General features: G+C 45.3%; 1 protein-coding gene and 1 long non-coding RNA gene across 3 annotated transcripts in view; one reads left to right on the top strand and one right to left on the bottom strand.

The window, feature by feature from the left end:
* PLXNA2 (plexin A2) overlaps nt 1-11,029 on the top strand; it is a 330,148-nt gene extending 319,119 nt beyond the window's left edge. Inside the window, exons 30-32 of the mRNA XM_036756742.1 lie at nt 3,038-3,250; nt 4,339-4,489; nt 5,947-11,029. Coding sequence (XP_036612637.1) covers nt 3,038-3,250; nt 4,339-4,489; nt 5,947-6,042 — 460 coding nt within the window. The 3' untranslated portion in view covers nt 6,043-11,029. The remainder of the gene's footprint in view (nt 1-3,037; nt 3,251-4,338; nt 4,490-5,946) is intronic.
* Nucleotides 1,250-6,882, bottom strand: LOC118848021. 2 transcript variants are annotated; one of them, XR_005010235.1, is made up of 4 exons: nt 6,813-6,857; nt 6,488-6,631; nt 5,847-6,064; nt 1,250-2,209 (listed from the first exon to the last, which is right to left on the bottom strand). It is a non-coding gene; the product is annotated as an uncharacterized LOC118848021 (long non-coding RNA). The 2 variants fall into 2 exon arrangements; XR_005010234.1 differs by lacking the exon at nt 6,488-6,631 and having other exon boundaries at nt 6,813-6,882.
* Nucleotides 11,030-17,949: the final 6,920 nt, after the last annotated feature.

The following is a 17,949-nucleotide window of genomic DNA, read 5'->3' as shown; positions in this document are numbered from 1 at the left end:
CATCAGACCTGGAAAACACCAGGCGCTTTGCAAAGCTAACCAGGACAAAACCAAATACCCCTCCCCACAGAGAGCCATTTCATTCTCCGCCTCTTTGTGGTTGCCAATGCATCTTGATTCTGCAGCTCGTAAGAAAAAAGAGGATGATGAATGATAGCACCTACCTCACAAGGTTATTGAGAAGATGAAATGAGATATTTATAAACTGTTTTTGCAAACCTTTAAGCACTATAGAAATGTTAGCTAGTATTATGTGATCTAGTGAAAGAGTGTTAGTTTTGGAGTTAGGAAGAACCGGATTCAAATCCTGGCCCTGCCACTCAATATCTGTATGACCTTGGGCACTTCACTTCCCTGGTTTTCAGTTTTCTCATCTGTAAAATGATGCAGGGGGGAGAGGGGGTGAACTAGATGACAAAGGTCCTTCCCATCTATAAATCTGTGATCTTGTCATTTTGGCATTCCTTTCCTTCTCTGCATTCCTTCATTGTGTGTCCTGTTTGTTTCCCAGAACCCCTCCCCAAGGAAGAGGGGAGGGAGGGACTGTGTATGTTTCATTTGTTCTGTATAATGCCCAACTCTGCCCAACACTATTTGGGCATTAGCACTGACTTTGGGGAGATAAATGGTCCCAGGTTCTTGGCTCTATTTCTCACCGGCATAGCACTCACCCCTTTTTATCCCCCAGATTTACTTTAGCAAAGACAAACATAGCCCCCAAGCTGAGCTCTGAAGGGTCTCCTTGGCCACTTACTTCACACAGGTCCACAGAATGGGACCACGGAAACCCTTAGCTTTGCCATCCAGACAACACCTGCCCCAGATGCTTGTAAGGGCTATGCATACCCCCATGGGACTGGAGACAGGAATTGCCCAGACAAGGACAACTCTCAATACCACATCAACCTCATCCTTATCACGAGAGACTAAGACCGTGAACCCCGAGGGCGCCCAAAGATTAGAGCTGAGACCTAGCAGAGGAAAGCATCTTCACAAAGCCTGATGTGAGAAAGGGGGGAAAGTCAGAAGCTTATGCACAGTGAAAACGTGAGTGAGAAAGGGAGCGGAGGGCTATGAAGTGATCCCTCTGAGGCCATCCAGAGGTGGGAATGATGGAGTGAATGGCTATGAGCAAGGCCATGATGGATCTTCAGCAGAGTCTTGGGATCATCAGGAGGTTGAATGGACTTTAGAGGTCGCCTAAGCCAACCCCCTCACTTTGTAGATAAGGAAACAGAGACCCAGAAAGTTCAAAGTGACTTGTCCAACGTCATACCAATATTAAGTGTCAAGGCCGGGGCTTTCCAGGGTTTTCACTGCTCCATAAAAAAATGCAAAACTGAGCTGGGGATTGACCAATCAATCAAAAACTCAGGAAACAGAGAAATAAGTGATTTGCTCAAGATTACACAGAGTAAGGAACAAAAGTGGGATTTGAACACAGGTCCATTAGCTCCTGATCTATTCATCACTCTTCCTACTCTACCCCATTGCTCCCCAAAAAGAGTCCAAAGGGTTAGGGCTCTAAGGGTGTAGCTGGAGATGGAAAATCACAGCCTTGAAAATGATGAGAAAGCAGCAGCTGTTTGGGGATTTGGGAAGGGGGTGGGCTGGGTTTGTCCTTCACTCCATGGCCAAAGAAGCAGAGAATAATCATCTCCCCTGATTAAAACCTCCTTTGGGGAGGAAATCCCTTCACATCTGACAAGCTCCTTTGGGGACAAAGAGCAGCCCCCAACCTGCAGCAAGTCATTCTTTGAGATGCCAGCCACACAACAGTCCCCCCCCCAAGCTCTCTCCATGACTTCCCACAGCCTAGACACTTGAATGAACTGGCGTTTTCAGGAGGAGGAGACCTGTTGAAAAGACTCCCTGGGGAACCCATTCCTCTAGGCATAGTTCCGCCTTAGCCAGGCCAGGCCAGCTCTGGGAAATGATGCTGGGAGCGGAGGCCCAAGCTGGCTGGGCATGAAGCATAGGTGGAGACCGTTGTCCTTGCTCAGTGGAAGTGCCCAGGGCTCTCTGCACTTGTCCTCCAGACAATAGCAGTGGGCACTGTCAATATGGGTTCAATATGCCCGATGGTTTTGTGTGAGAGTCCAAGAAAATAATGCTGCCTTATGTTACCGTTGAGGAATAGGCTTCACTCCGAGCACTGAGACCCTTAGCAAGGCTTCCGAGAGTGGAGATGGGCTCTCCATCCCTAGAGCTGATAGAAAGAGAAGACAGTGAATTGGGGTTTCATCTCTCCTAATATGTCATCTCATTCTTGCAAGTGTGGACATGTCCTAGAACCCAAGTGATGTGAGCCATCCTGGTGGACAATGGACTCCACAGGAGTGCCTATATAGGATCTTAGGATGATAGAAAACTGAGACCCAGAAAGATAAAGTGACTTGGCCAACATCACAAAGGATTTGAACCTAGGTACTCCAACTCCAAATCCCTTTCCACTATGCCACTCTTACCTCCATCCATTCTCCGTCTCCTTTACATTCATTCATTCATATATGAATGCACCCAGGGCTCCTGTGTCCCTTGTACTGACCTAGATATGAAATGTCTGAAAGAGGTATCTTAGTACAACGGATTCTGAATCAGAGAACCCAGGCTCATATCCGTGCTCTGCTGCTTACTTCCTGTGTGGCCTTGGGCAGGACATAATCTCCACAAGCCTCAGTTTCCTCATCTACAAATGAGTTTAGGTTCAATGACCTTTTTAGTTCCTTCCAGGTTGAAATCCTCTGATCTTATGCTTAGTCATCTTGGAGGGTTAGGGCAAAAATGTCTCCTGCCTCCCCCATGCCCCCATCTCCCTGGGTGAATAATGATTCCTGCCAAATGACTGGTGCTGAATTCTAGTTTTTCTTGTATTTCATGGTATGAAGACTGGGGTGCTAAGTTGTTAGTGGATGGGCATAATAGTACTGGAGGTAGGGTCATAGTTGAAAAGACATTGATGTTGGCTGGGCCTCTTTGTATGCTCCTCTTGGCCCCCAAAGCCCAGGAACTCACTAAGTCCCCCTCTTTCCCACAGCCTCCCTTTGCGATTCTGGGTGAATGTGATCAAGAACCCTCAGTTCGTGTTTGATATCCACAAGGGGAGCATCACGGACGCCTGCCTCTCGGTGGTGGCGCAGACCTTCATGGACTCCTGCTCCACGTCCGAGCATCGGCTGGGCAAGGACTCCCCTTCCAACAAGCTGCTCTACGCCAAGGACATTCCCAGCTACAAGAGCTGGGTGGAGAGGTCAGTAGGACACCCTGATTCACCCTAACCCCAAGGAAGTCAGCTGAATAAGGATGTTAGGTCCGACTCCTTGGGCACTGTCATGCTGGATCCCACCAGCATAACTAAGAATGCACTTTGCCATGACCTGCCATGACATCATTTGGCTGTGCCTTCTGGGTCCCATGCCCAGGCTTTGCCCCACTGCTACTCCATGCTCCCTCTGAGCTCCATGTTGCAGGAAAAAAGATGCATTTGTCATCATCACAGTGCTGATTTTGACCAGCCAGGAAGCCCCCAGGTAGATGCCAAGACCCATCCCAGGGCACTCCAGCCACAGCAGGCCAAGCAAGAGACTGGAGTGCTAGGGAGTCAAGAAATCAAGTTAACAAGCATTTATTAAGTGTTTACCATATGCTCAGCACTATTCTAAGTGCTAGAGATACAAGGAAAGGGAGCTGGGGAAGCAGAGCCTGCATTCTAATGGGAGACACAACATATCAACAACTACATGCAAGATATATCCAGACTACGTGGAAGCTAATCTTCAGTGAAAGACGTTTAAACCTGGGAGGATCAGGAAGGGCTCCTTGGAGTAGAGGGATTTGAGCTGAGTTTTTAAGGAAGTCAGGAAAGCTAAAAGATGAAGGTAAGGGAGGGAAGCATTCTAGGTTTGGGGAACAACTGATTCCAAGGCAGAGAGATGGGGGGTGGGCTGAATGTTATGCTTAAGGAATAATTGCATCCCAGGCCATTTTCACTCATCCTGATCTATATCTGGCCACTGGACCCAGAAGGCTCCGGAGGACAAAGTGAGGCTGGTGACTTTGCACAGCTCTCCCTCACTTAAATCCAATTCAATTGCATGTCATGGCATCACCTCCCTGATGTCATGGTCCTCTTCAAGAATGAAGGACAAACAGCAGTAATAGGCCAATATAGTTAGATCACAGGGTATATGAGAGAAGACTGGAAAGGTAGGAAGGGACCAGGTTATGAAGAGCTTTGAATGCCAAACAAAGGGAGGAAATAGGAGAAAAGTGAACAGGAGTGGAACAGACCACCTTCCTTTAGCTCCCTAATCCTAGAGTCTCTCCGATCCCCTCCAGATACTATGCTGATATTGCCAAGCTGCCAGCCATCAGTGACCAGGACATGAATGCCTACCTCGCAGAACAGTCACGCCTCCATGCTGTGGAGTTTAACATGCTCAGTGCCCTCAATGAAATCTATTCCTATGTCAGCAAGTACAGTGAAGAGGTAAGAGGGAAATGACCATGGTGGGTGACCGCCGTGAAATGAGAGATGAACAATCTCATCCAACGAGTAAATCAATTTCATATACATTCATTGGCCACCTATTATGTGCAAGAGACAGGAGAAGTTTATTGATCTGTGTGCAGAAATTGGCCCATTTGCAAGTTGGCAGTTGAAAGTCATTTGATTAATATCACTTTTAATGCGGTTAACAAAACAGTGAGGGTTTTTTTTACTGATTTAATTATCTTATCTCAATAAAGTGTTTTAAAATCAGCATCATTGCTTTTAAAAAACCCTGAGTGAGCCTCTTCTCTGCATTTGAGAAGATGCCAACTGCCAATTTGCAGAAAGACAAGTGGATGCTAACTTCTACTCATGCGACTTTGGGCAAGTCACTTAACTTTGCTAGGCCTTGATTTCCCCTTCTTATAAGATGAGGGCATGATAGACAAAGAATTGGGAGGGATTTTAGAGGCCGTCTAGATCGATCCCCTCATTTGATAGATAAAGAAACAGAGGCCTAGGGAAGTTGTGGCTGGCCTGCTGTCACGAAATAATATATATATAATAATAATAATAATAAAGGATAAGAACAATTGTTCCACCAGCCATGAAGGCAGCTGAAGCAGGCTCTGTGGAGCCTGCCAGAGCATCCTGGGCCATCGCTAGTCATCCTGACTTTTGTCCTGCCACTGGCCTTCTGTGCCTCTGGAAGAGAGAGTGAGGCTGATGAGTTTGTGCAGCTCTGCCTCCCTTAAATCCAATTCACTCGTGAGTTGACATCACCCCATGATGTCATTGGTCCTCTTCAGAAAGGAAGGATGGACAATAATGAGGAGGAAACCTCAGATGTGGAATTTGAATCTAGGTCCCTTGGCTCTCAAGCCAGTATTCTTTCTACTTTGCCACACCTCAACATTCTTTGGGTCTACGCAGAAATTGGACCGCCCACATAGATTATAGAGAATGCATAGGTAATAATAGGTAACTCATTAAAATGAGACTGAGTAGGTGTCTTGATGGGTGGCGGTATGTTAAATGAATCTGGATTCATCCAGAAAGACTTCTAGGAGAAGGAGGGGACGAGGCCTGAGTAGGATCAGTAGTATAGTAGAAAAATTCCTAGATTTTGACATCTGAAAGAATCTGGGTTCAAATCCTAGTTTTGCCACTGATTCCGTGTTTGACCTTAGGTGGATAGGTAGCTCAGTGGGTAGAACGGTGGGTTTAGAGTCAGGAAGACCTGAGTTCAAATCCTGTCTGCACACTGACTAGCTGTGTGACCCATGGCAAATCATTTGACCTCTGTCTGCCTCAGTTCCTTCTTCTATAAAGTGGGGCCAATAATAGCACCTACCTCACAGGGTGGTTGTAAGGATGAAACATTAAAAAAAAAGAAATGAACTCCAAAGATCTCTGATGTCCGTGTGACTTCTGTGCTTCTCTTTCCCCTCCAGATCATAGGGGCCCTTGAACAGGATGAACAGGCACGGAGGCAGCGGCTGTCATATAAAGTGGAACAGCTGATCAATGCCATGTCCATTGAGAGCTGAGGGGAGGTTCCAGGCACATCTCCTAAGAGAAGAGAGAGAAGGCAAGGAGGACTCAGCCTTCAATTCTTCAAAACTGGGAAGCTGGGAATGAAGGGTATATAGCTCCCGGGGCTCACTGAACCCACCCTGGGGGGAGGGGAGGGCTGTGCCCCTCCCCCAGCATCAGCTAGGGTTCATCCTATCCAGTTCCCAGAATCATCGAACAGTAGGCATCATGCATCCTTGGCAAGAACGAGAGAGAAATGGGGGCCAGGAAGTCGTCCTCGAAGCCAAGAGGCAGGAGCTGCGGACAGATCTGCCTCTGTGACTGCTGCTTTGCATGAAAAAAAAAATCATTTAATGTATATTGGGAAAGAATGAAAACTTTATTTAATTTTTTTAAGAAAAAGAGAAAAAACCACAGAAATAAAACAGACAAAAAGCCACTCTGCTAATCCCGTCCCACCTTTTTCTTTTTTCCATTCTGGTTTTTCTCCCTTCTTTCTTATCCTCCCAAGCACTCCTCCCTTACAAGATTCCTGTTCCTTTCCAGTGACAATTCGCAAACAGATGACAATGGGAATCTTGGGAAAATAATTTGTTTCCTTTCCTGGGAAGTAGAGAAAAGGAGGAGAGGAAGAATGAGCACAAGTTAGCACCAAACGTTTTTCACAGTCAAACCCGGAAATATCCCAAAGGTCAAGAGCTCCTTGGTACTTCTGTGTGGATTCCTGAACCATCAAATGAAACCAAACCTGCCCGGCTGGAAACCAAGCTTTACATACACATACCTGTGTATGATCATCTCCGGAGAGAAGCTTTGTCTTTAGACAGTGTCTATGCTTTTTGCTACTGTTCATTTTCTTTGTTTGTTTGTTTTAATTTTGTGTCTAACCAATTGAGGACCTGATCTTCAGTACCTCCCCTTTGAGCCAGGGGGTGGTGACATGGGCTTCTCTTCATGCTGGGCTCGTGACCTTCACTCGGACACCAAACATCTCCACCTCACGTGTCTTTCTCCTGCCACACTCTGCTTTGGGGAGCCATTTCCACATCCTAATAGTTGGCTCCAGGGGCACAGTCTATCAGGGCTGTGATCAGAGACCTTGAGCACTAGAAAAAAGTTCAATGGGCCCTACAAAGGCCATAAAGGGACCAGCTCTCCAGGCTCAATCCTGGAACTTGATTTGGGGGATATGGGTGTTCACTCCTGGGATTTCACTCCAATTTCTTGCAGTAAAAAAAAATAATACAAAAACAAACACTGTTTACAGCAAGTAATGCTTGCTAAAGAAGCTGCAATATTTATTATTCTACTTTTCCAATTGTCTCATGCTTGCAGAGAGAAGGAGAATGTTTGGCATTCATCTTTGGACATGTCCCTGGATGTGCAGGGCCTGCCTCTGAGAGGATCAGACCAGGCCAAATGGTTTGACTCCCAGAGAGTGCCAAAGTCTTTGTCTTCTGTCATTGTCTCTGTCTCTGTCTCCGTTGCTGATTCTTGGGGTGGGGAGGCGAGCAGCTGGCTCACATCCTTCCTCCCTCCACTAAAGATGATGGGTGACCAACTTTCCTGAGTACTGTTTAACAAGAGACCAAAGCTTCACCTCTCTTGTCCAGGTTACCCACAGAGGCTACTAAGTGTCCCCAGATGTTGGCTTTGGGAGCTGGTTGCTGGTGGTGGGACCACATTGATCTTGAGAAGCCTAAGCTCTCTGCTAATCTAAATAGTCAAGATTGTTTTCCCTGGAACTACCCTCTCCAGCAGGAGCCACTGAAAGTAAGGGCGGGTGCTAAAGAAGAAGGGAAGGAGCGGAAGAGAAGAGCAGCCTCTCCCTCCTCCGATCCCTCCAATTTGGGAAGGGGCCAGAAATTCAGGCTGCAGCTCTTAAAGCCCTGACCACACTGCCTCCAAGGGAGAAGGGATTGTGGCTTCTTTCCTATTTGTTTAACTCCAATCATCCATCTCCCTCGCTATCCTGCTACACCTCCGGGCGGTCCCAGTTTTGAAAGCTTCCACTGGCCTCACAATTCCCAAGGAAAATGGGTGAAGGAGAGCTGGCTGCCAGCCCCAGCTGTCGTGTGGCTTTCGATTGCTGCACTAACCACACAGCAGACTCCCCTGGTCTGTTCAGCTCCAGTTTCTTGCCTGAATGCAGCTGACAAAAGGGAAGAGAAAAGCATTCAGTGAAATACTCAGGAAACTTGCTGTTTAAATTATGATTCACAGCCAGGCATGCCAAGTCCACTTTTCTTCTGATAATCCACTTCTGTTAAAGTTTCTCTGGGCCCTATTAATAGCCTGAAAGAAATACTAATGACCGACCTTGTGCAAGAAGCCAAAGCATTTGACATTCACGGATCCAAAGCTTAGAGACTCAGAGCCCATGATTTACAGCAATGAGGGGGTGAGGGAGCCAAGGGGAGAGAAGAATTTAAGATGGAGATTTCCTGCCTCCAGCAAAGGAACCTATCTCTGAATCCTTTATGCTCGCCATTCAGGTTTGGTTTGAATGGTGAGGTTCTGATGATCCCCTTTACACGATGATTCCCCCTTGTAACATTGCCTCCTAAAGCTTTGCTGGAGCTGGAGGCTGAAGGCTAAGAGGCTCAGCATCGTCTTAACCCACCTTCACCCACCAATGACACCATCCACCCTGGCTGATCCCACTTCTGTAGCCCTTGTCAGTCTCCAAACCTAGAAACAGAAGGGTCTACCAGCAAGGTAGAGAAAGGACCTCATTTCAGGTACTTTTTATTTGAGAGTGAGAGTGAAGGGAGGACCCAAAGGGGAGGCTGCCTGGTGAGACAGGGTGAGAGGAGCTAACCACATGTAACTTGGCTGCCAAGAAAAAGAAAGTCGGTCAAGAGTAACTTCCCAAGAAGGATGTTGGGAAGGAATGCCCAGCTGGATCCAAGCTAAGTCGTGGAGGCATGGGGATGATGAGGTCCTGGAATACCTCTCCCCTCTGATTCCCTACGACCCCATAAAGCATGGGAAAATGGAATGGGATAAATTGGTCCTCACTCATTCATGCAGGATGTCTCTCCCAGTTTAGGAGTGTTCTAGGGAAGTTGAGTTTTGTGGAAGAGTAACCTTCACTCTCTGGACAGGGCACTTCCACTCCATTCTTGTGTCCCTTCCTCAGTGAACACTGGATTAGGAGAGAGGGAGAGATCTGCGCATGTTGTCTGCAAATATGAATCTTCTCAAAACTAGCCCAAGAAAGTTCTTCTAACCCAAGACAACTTCCCAGCCAACCAACCAGCTAGCCCAACACAAAATGTACAGACCTCAGTCATTGCCATCATGAGTCAGTTGGTGTTATCACTGGGAAGAGGGAGCTGGTTGCCATGGGCTGCTGGTTTCTGCTACCAAAAGAGTGGGCATGGACCAGCTGCCTCATTCATCTCTGTACTTCCATGCCCCAACCTGTGGAAGACAAGAGTGATTTGGGCAAAGAGCCAGCAGGAGGAAGAAAATAACTGGAAAAGACCCCTGGAATCTCCCCCCCCCCTTAAAATGGGAGCAGTAAAAGTTTCCACTACCTTGGATTGTTCCAGCTGCACTTTCCCTTATTGCCTGAGGCTTTGACCTTCACCAATTCCCCCCAAAGATGACATGAAATACCAACAAAAGGTACCATAACTGCTGAGTCCACAATGGGAACAATGGATGGGTGTGCTCTACAGGATAGACTAAAATGGTCCAGACAGAATAAATGGGAGGACATTTAAAAAGCCATGGCAGATAAATCTCCAGGTGCATTTCAGCATCACACCTGGCCCCATTAACCTGTTGTCAGTAAATATCAAGCAAGCAGCTGCACTCTGGGAATGGACAATGTCCTCTCTACACATAGTAAATCTGTAGCAGGAATCCTCTTCCCTAAATTGTGGCGGCCTTACTCTGGGAGAGGTGAAAGTTGAAGTCAAGGGTCAATGTGGAAGAAAAAAAAAAGTTGGACTGGATTGTTCTGTCCAAGGTTCTGGGGGATGAAACACCATATCACTAAGGTTCTAGACTGAAATAGGACTCAGCTGCTGTGGTTAAGGGACTCTGGGCAATACTCTCAGGAACATCTGTGGTGACATCTTCACTGCTTCAAAGTCTCTTTTCCCTTCTCCATCTCTTACCCTTCTCCAGAGACTTCTTATTTGATATCTAGGGCCGGATACATCCCTGGATGTAGGGATGTGTTTTTACTCTTGGTTCATCCAAACCCAGTGCTAGGAGATACCCTGAGAAGTTAACATGACCTTCCCCTACCTCCAGGAAGGATTCTCCCAAACCACCACAGACAGATTTGCTGTTTTGCCTGTTTCTGGAGACTCTCAGTGAAGGTGATCGATTCCACGGTTATTCCCAGTCAAGTGTGACCCACATCATGCCCCAACCCTCTCCTTCACGAAGGTTTTATTCTTGTCTCACCTAAATGGGCTGTGATATGTCTCATTCCTCTTGTTCTGCCCCATAGAAAGATGGATAACACCAGGACTCGAGTCAGGTTCTTGATTCTCACCTCCCTTCTTTGTCAAAGTTACATCCAAGGTAAAGATTGAAACGGGAAAGAGTAAGGAAGATGGGGAGAAGTATCTTAGGTGTGTCTGGAAGGAACTCTCTCCTTACACCAAATGGGGAAGGAGCCTCAAAGTCTTTGCTTACCCCATCATCTGGATCCCTTTTCCCCAACATACCTGCCTCTCTCCTCTTTTCTGCCCCCTAACCCCTCTTTTCTTGACACACTGGAATTCTGTATTATATTTTTTTTATGAGAAGAAAACAGTGTTTGTCTGGTTCTGTTGTTTTTACAGGTGTCGTGGAAAAAAACTGTAAGAAAATTGAAGTATTTAAAATGTTCCAAGAAAAAAAACTGGGATTTTTTTGTTATTATTCTAATATATTATTGTGTACCTATTGTAAATATGAAACGCTCCTATTTTGCAAGCCAAGGACACACTTTGTACTGTTGTTATATATAAATAAAGTTTACTGGATAAAAAAAAAAGAAACCTAGAATAAGATGTCTCAGTGGGATGAGCAATGACAGGAAATCTCAATCTTGCCTCTTACTACCTGGGTAAACTTAGCCAAGTCATTTGCCTGTTCTGAGCCTCAGTTTCCTCAATTGCAAAATGAGAAAGATGATCTAAGAGGTTCCTTCTAAGCTCCCATTTCTATGATCATGGACTTAAAGCTGGGAAGGGCTTTCAGGACCATCTAGTCCAGTCCCCTCCTTTAATAGAGAACCCTGAAGTCCAGGAAAATTAAGTCACGTAGGAGTCGCAGAATCAGATTTAAAAGGGACCCCAAGGTCACCTAACAACAATGACGACAGGTAGTGCTTATATCCTTTTAAGGTTTGTAAAGTACTTTATATATAGTAACTTACTCCATCCACATAACAACCCCGGCAGATAAGTGCTCTCATTATGCCCATTTTACAGACGAGGAAGCTGAAGCTACAAGAAGTTAAGTGAGTTGTCCAAGGTCATGTACCTAGTAAGTGGCCCAAGGTAACTCAGGTAGAAAGTCATCAGAGGGAAAATTTGAACCCAGGTCCTTTGCCTCCAGAGCCAGTGAGTGCCCTTTCTATTGTATTAGATGGCCTTCTTCCGTAATGTGGGTGACTAAAAACTCTAGCATCACTTACTCCAGGTTCAGAGATCCAATTAACATCTAGTCACCACAACCCTTCCCCTGCCCTCCACGTAGCCCCCAACTTCCTCCATAACCAGCAGGCCAACACTGACCCCTAGTGCCAATACCCCAGAATGCACTTCTCCAGTTCCCTGCCTTCCATGTAATGAGAGGCTGTAATGTCACTAAGATTTCCAAGCACTGGCCCTTTCCCCCTGCAGTACGTTCCCCTCCCTAGAGACTAGTTAATCTATATTCATCCCCAGGAGTGGGCTGACTTTTAGAAGGATTTAGCTTGGTTCCTAGGAAACACAGCTGTGGTTGGCTGCTATGAGTTATGAGTATCTCAACCCTGCTGTAAGGAGAAATGTCCTTGGCAATGGAAGACATTTGGGTTGGCTCTAAAGGAAGAATGTCTGGATGACACAGGTTGGTGAAACTATGGAACAGGTAAAATAGGCTAAGTGTCTCTAAAAGTCATCAGGCTAGCTTGGAGACGAGGGAGGTGTGAGGTTGCTGCCGCTTGTCTTGGAGACAGAAAGATGGTTTCATTGATTCCCATTCCTGAGATTCCCTTTCAGATGAGAATGCCAATCTTCCTCCACTACCACCACCTCCTCTATTCTCTATAGAAGCTATATTCTCTATTTTTCCTTCATTTATCAAGACATGTTGACATAACTCCCACACACCATCTTCAAAGAGGTGACAGGTAAGTGCAAATTCCGGCAGCCTTCTAAGATTTCTAAAAAGTATTCAAGGCATCCGTTCATTGGTTCATTCATTCACAGATGCCCAAGCAATCTTCCTAATGTAGCTTTTTGATAGCATCGCTCATCTACTTAAAAGCTTTCAATAGCTCCCTATTGCTAATGAGATAAAGCACAAGCATCTGATGCCAGTATTCAAAGCTCTCCAAAAGCTGACTCTAGCCTACTTTTCCAGCATTATGTGCTACTATTAATAATAATGATAATAATACTAATTAATCTTGATATAACAGTTTAAGGAAAAGATATTCTGCATTCAAACCAGAAAGTTCTCCATACTATGCCCCATCCTCCATTCTCATCCAACCCTTTCCCATCTCCATGTCTTTGCTCATCTCATCCTATCCCCCTATTCCTGTCATGGGCTCCACTCACCCAAACCCCTAGTCTATTGAATTTTTTTTCCTCAAGGCCCATCTCTTGAAGTCCAATCTCTTCCACAAAACTGTCCATGATCACCTCACCCCTCCACCAACTGAATATAATCTCTCCCTTAGCAAATCTCTTCGAGTGTTTGTATGAACTGTATCCTTCATACTTATTTATACTTATTCATCTCTCCCTCATACCATAACTATTTGTTTACATATAATTTGACTCCATTAGTTCATAAGCTCCTTGAAAGATGAGTTTCATATCTTTTTTTTGTATCCTTTCCCCCATCTAGCCAGATGCTTTGCGAATAGAAGGCATTTAATAAATATTTGTTGAAGTAAAATTCCACAAATCTATTCATTCAACATTTCTTAAGGCACTTTTTGTGAGGCACTGTGAAGGATAAAAAAGATAAATAAGACAGGGTCCCTGCCTTCAAGGAGCCTATAATCTAGTAGAAGAGATAAAGCATCGTTAAAATGATGATATATTCATGCATAGAGAAAGTACAAATGAGTTTAGAGAAGGAAAAAAATAGCTAGCTTTACAATTTGCAAAGCATTTTACATGTTATTTCATCTGATCCTCACAGCAATTCTAGGAGGTAAGTGTTGTTACTGTCCCCATTTTACAGGTATGGAAACTGAGGCTAAGAGTCCTTAAGTTACTGACACAGAGTCACATAGCTAGTATCCGTCTGATGTAGGATTTGAACTCAGATATTTCTGACACAAGATCCAGTGATCCAGCCACGAGTTACCTAGGTTAGATCTACCTGGGAGGAAGGTAGACAACTTTCTCTCACTTCCTGACAAGGAAACCAAAAGAGTGCGGAACTTAAGAATACCTAGTGGAGACGGTCTTCTGGAGTCCCTGATGTAGCTAGTATGCTAGGCACTGGGAAGATGTGAAAGAGAGGACAAAGTCCCTTCTCAAACAGAGCTCCCAATGGGAGCAGGGGAGACAGATCCAGGGATCATAGCTCTGAAGCTTAGAGTCCATCTAATCCAACCCCCCTCATTTTGTAGGTGAAGAAACTGAGGCATAGAGAGATTGCATGACTTACCCAAAGTCACGCAAGCGGTGAGATTAGCTCAGATTTGAACTCAAGTCCTATAATTCCAAGTCAGACCCTCTTTTCTCTTGTTAAAACATAGTGGGGCATGGTGGAAAGAGCACTGGTTCTGTTGTCTGAGAACCTGGGTTCCAATACTAGCTGCACAACTCAACCTCTACGTGGCCCTGGACCCTCTAGGTACAAGTCTATGAGCCTCCTCTAATGGGGGAAAGGTAAACTCTACCAGATAGAGAGCTCTGGCCTTAAAGAGGAAAATAAATCCTGACCTCAGGGAAGGACACCTATCTCTGTCCGCCTGATAGGACCAGGGAGACAGATACAGATGGAAGACCCATAGAATAAAAACATATGTTTTAATCCATGTGACCTGGACCAGTCACTTGCTGTGTGCCCCAATTTTTCCACCTTTAGGGGGGGACGTTGGGTGGAAGGTTGTATATAATGTCTTCTGACGTTCTTTCCAGTTCTAGCTGTATAATCTTATGAATACAACAGAACGTATGTTAAATATTAGGAAGCTCAGAGGTGCTCAGAGTCAGGGAATGGTCAGTGTTTGTTGGGGCCGATTCAGGATATCTTTCTGGAGAAGAAAAAGACTGAAAAGAATGCTTGACAGACATTCCTTGGGAATGAGTTATTGGTGTTGTTTCTTTCCTCCTAATTTCTAGTGAAACTAGAAATGTAAATTCTGGTCACAGAGGTGAAAGAAAATGCAAACAACCCCCAAAGGAGGCCAGGGAGAGCAGAGAGCTGGGGCCAGGATGCAATTTGCCCATTGTTTTAAATAACAGCCCAGGGTTCTGTCAGGGCACTGGGCTGTTTTGCTAACATAATGCCATCTTGTGATTGTGTTAAATGCAAATCCAAAGCTTTGGTGAGACTTCCACCACAGCCAAAAAGGTGTAATCATTCTTCAACAAAAGCTTTAATGTGACCCTGGTGATTTCCTGACGTGTTAATACAGTTAGCCATCAGGAGCCAGCAGATCAAATTAGCACTCAGATTTCCTTTTGTCACCACAGACTGTGACTCAGCTCCGGGGAGGGGTCTGAAGGAAGCATTACCTGCAACCTGGGAAGTGGGAGGGTTGGAGAGGAGGGAGGGAGGCAGGGAGGGCTAACTACCACTGGGACCCTTATACCAGTGGGCCACTCTGGAACTCCCAATGGCCTCCCTTCTCCTACCCTCTGCAGATATATGAGGAGATGGAAGGGTTACCCTGCTCTCAAAGATCTACAATCACTATTAGACACCCAACCAGCAGCCTTCAATGGTGGGAAGTGCTTCTTTGTGACTAACGTGAATCCCTCTTTCTGCAGCTGCACCCCACACAGCAGAAGTGTTGATTCATCATCACTAACTGAACTGCCACTCACAGGGTGGGGAGAGGGAAAGGGGTGGCAGGGGCAGGGAAGGGGGTGTCTCGTGGCCCCGTAGGGAATAGCAAGACAACTGAAACATAGTCCATGCCCTCGGGAAGCTTAGCTCTCCTGTCTCATCCATGTGGTTATACTTAAAAGAGCTCCGGTCTTAAAACAAATACTCAACATTTACATATTGCTCTGAAGATCTGTTTTAAAGCACTTTCCTCACAATAACCCCTGAAGGTAGTTAGCACAAGAGTTATTAGTCCTAGTTTTTTAGCTGTTTCACGAGTCCTAGTCTTCATGACCCCATTTGAGGTTTTCTTGGATGATGGAGTGGTTTGCCTTTTCCTTCTCAAGCTCATTTTACAAATGAGGAAATTGAGGCCACCAGGGTGAAAGTGACTTGTCCAGGGTCATACAGCTAGCTAAGTGTCTGAGGTCGAATTTGAACTCAGGTCTTCCTGACTCCAGGTCATCACCAATCATCTTGATGTTTGTCCTGCCGCTGGACTTCAGTGACTCTAGAAGAGAGAGTGAGGCTGCTGACTTTGTGCAGCTCTGCCTCACTTACATGCAATTCACGCAGGAATCAAGACATCACCCTGTGAGGTCATTGGTCCTCTTTGAAAACGAAAGATCATCAATGACGATTGCTACCCTCTACTTTTTTACAGATTAGGAAATAAACTCAGAGAAGAGAAATGACTTATCTCGAATCCTGTAGCCTGGATTTTACAGAGATAAGATTGAGATACAGGTCTCAACTCCAGGTTCAGCATCTACTATAACAACCTGAGTTCAGATCCTGACTCTAACACTAATGGAATGACCCTGAATTTGTCATTTCATTTCTCTAAGACTCCATTTCCTCATCAACAAAAAAGGGGATAATAATATTTGCCTCGCCTACCTCTCTGAGCCTGTTTCCTCGCCTATAAAATTCAAGAATTGGACCAAATGATCTCTGAAGAAGATCCCTTCTACTTTTCATATTTGACAGTTCTTTGTGTCGTAAGAATATTTTTTAAAAGTTCTTAATAATGAATAAATAAATAGCATTAATTAAGTGCTTTCTATGTGCCCTACACTGTGCTAAGCAATGCAGATTGGAAAAGAGGCAAAAGACAATCCCTGTCCTCAGTCTAATGGGGGAGACAATATGCAAACGAAAATAGAAGAAGCAAGTTATATACAGGATAAACAGGAAATAATTAACAGAGGGAAGGCACTGAAATTAAGAGGGGTTGAGGAAGGCTTCCTATAAAAGGTAGGATTTTAGTTGAGACTTAAAGGAAGTCAGGAAGGTCAGTAATGAGAGAAGAGGAGCAACAGCATTCCAGGGGGACAGCCAGAGAAAACGCCCCAAAGTGAGAGATGGGGTGTCTTGTTGCCGGAACAGCCAGGACGCCAGCGTCAATGGAGCAAAGAGTACATGTTAGGAGTAAGTACAAGGAGACTGGCAAGGTCTGAGGGACTGGGTTATAAAACTGTAAAGCGCTAGAGAAATATAAGCTATTAGAATCTTATCATAGCTTTGTGAGAGAATGACCTTCTTCCCTTGGTGGGAATTATCTCTGCTATTTTTACAAGAATCACAGATTTCAGAGTTAAAAGGAGTCTTAGAGATCGAGTCCAGCCCTCCTCATTTTACAGAGAAACTTAGCCCTAGAGAAGTTAAATGAGAAAACAGTGAATGTGGGATTGGAACCCAGGACTTCTGATTTGACAGTAGGGGCTCTTTCCAGGAGGCAACAGATAGGATGACCTGGGAAGCAAGAGCTGAACCCTGGGCAGCATCAGGGTGGAAAAGAAATGGTTGAGGAAGGGAGGGAAGGGAGAGATAACTAGGATGCCCTCAGGAGGAAGGGGGAAAACTCAGGCAAAAAAAGAATCAATCAATGAACACTTATTAAGTGCCTACTCTGTGCCAGGCACTGTGCTAAGTGTTGGGGATACTGAAGCAAAAGACGGTCCCTGACCTCAAGGCGCTTACAATCTAATGAGGAAAACAGCTTACAGAACAAGCTAACTAGAGGATAAATAGGAACTAATTAACAGAAGGAAGGCTATGGGTTTAAAAGGGGCTGGAGAAGACTTCCTGAAGAAAGTTCCGTTTTTAGATGGTACTTAAAAGAAGCAAGGAAGGTCCGTAGTTAGGAGCAGAGGAGGGAGAGCATTACAGGCATGGGAGGCAGGCAGAGAAGGTACTCATGGGGCTTCCTGCTTCCAGTCTCTCACCTTCTAAGCATCACAGAAAGGAAGACAGAATTTCTGAGTTGGAAGGGAGTTGAATGACCATCTTAATCCAACTTTGACCTAAAAAGGAATTCCCACTACTATACCCCCAACAAGGAATCATCTTGATTTTACCTAAAGATATCTAAATATGGGGAAATCCGTCAATCAACAAGCATTTATTAACTGCCTACTATGTGTCAGACGCTCTCAGAATTCAAAGACAGAAATAAATAAAACCAGCTCTCAAGAAGCATCCTTTCTATCGGAGAAGATAACGTGTGTACACAGGGGCAGCTAGGTGGTACAACGGACAGAGCGCTGAACCCTGAGTCAGGAAGCCTTGAGTTCAAATATAGCCTGCGACGCTTACTAACTGTGCAACCCTGGGCAAGTCACTTACCCTCTGTTTGCCTCAGTTTCTTCATCTGTAAAATGGGGATAACAATAGCACCTACCTCC

The sequence above is a fragment of the Trichosurus vulpecula genome, chromosome 4 (genome assembly GCF_011100635.1).
Source record: "Trichosurus vulpecula isolate mTriVul1 chromosome 4, mTriVul1.pri, whole genome shotgun sequence".
Classification (NCBI taxonomy): Eukaryota; Metazoa; Chordata; class Mammalia; order Diprotodontia; family Phalangeridae; genus Trichosurus; species Trichosurus vulpecula.
This window is presented reverse-complemented; position numbering and strand designations above follow the sequence as displayed.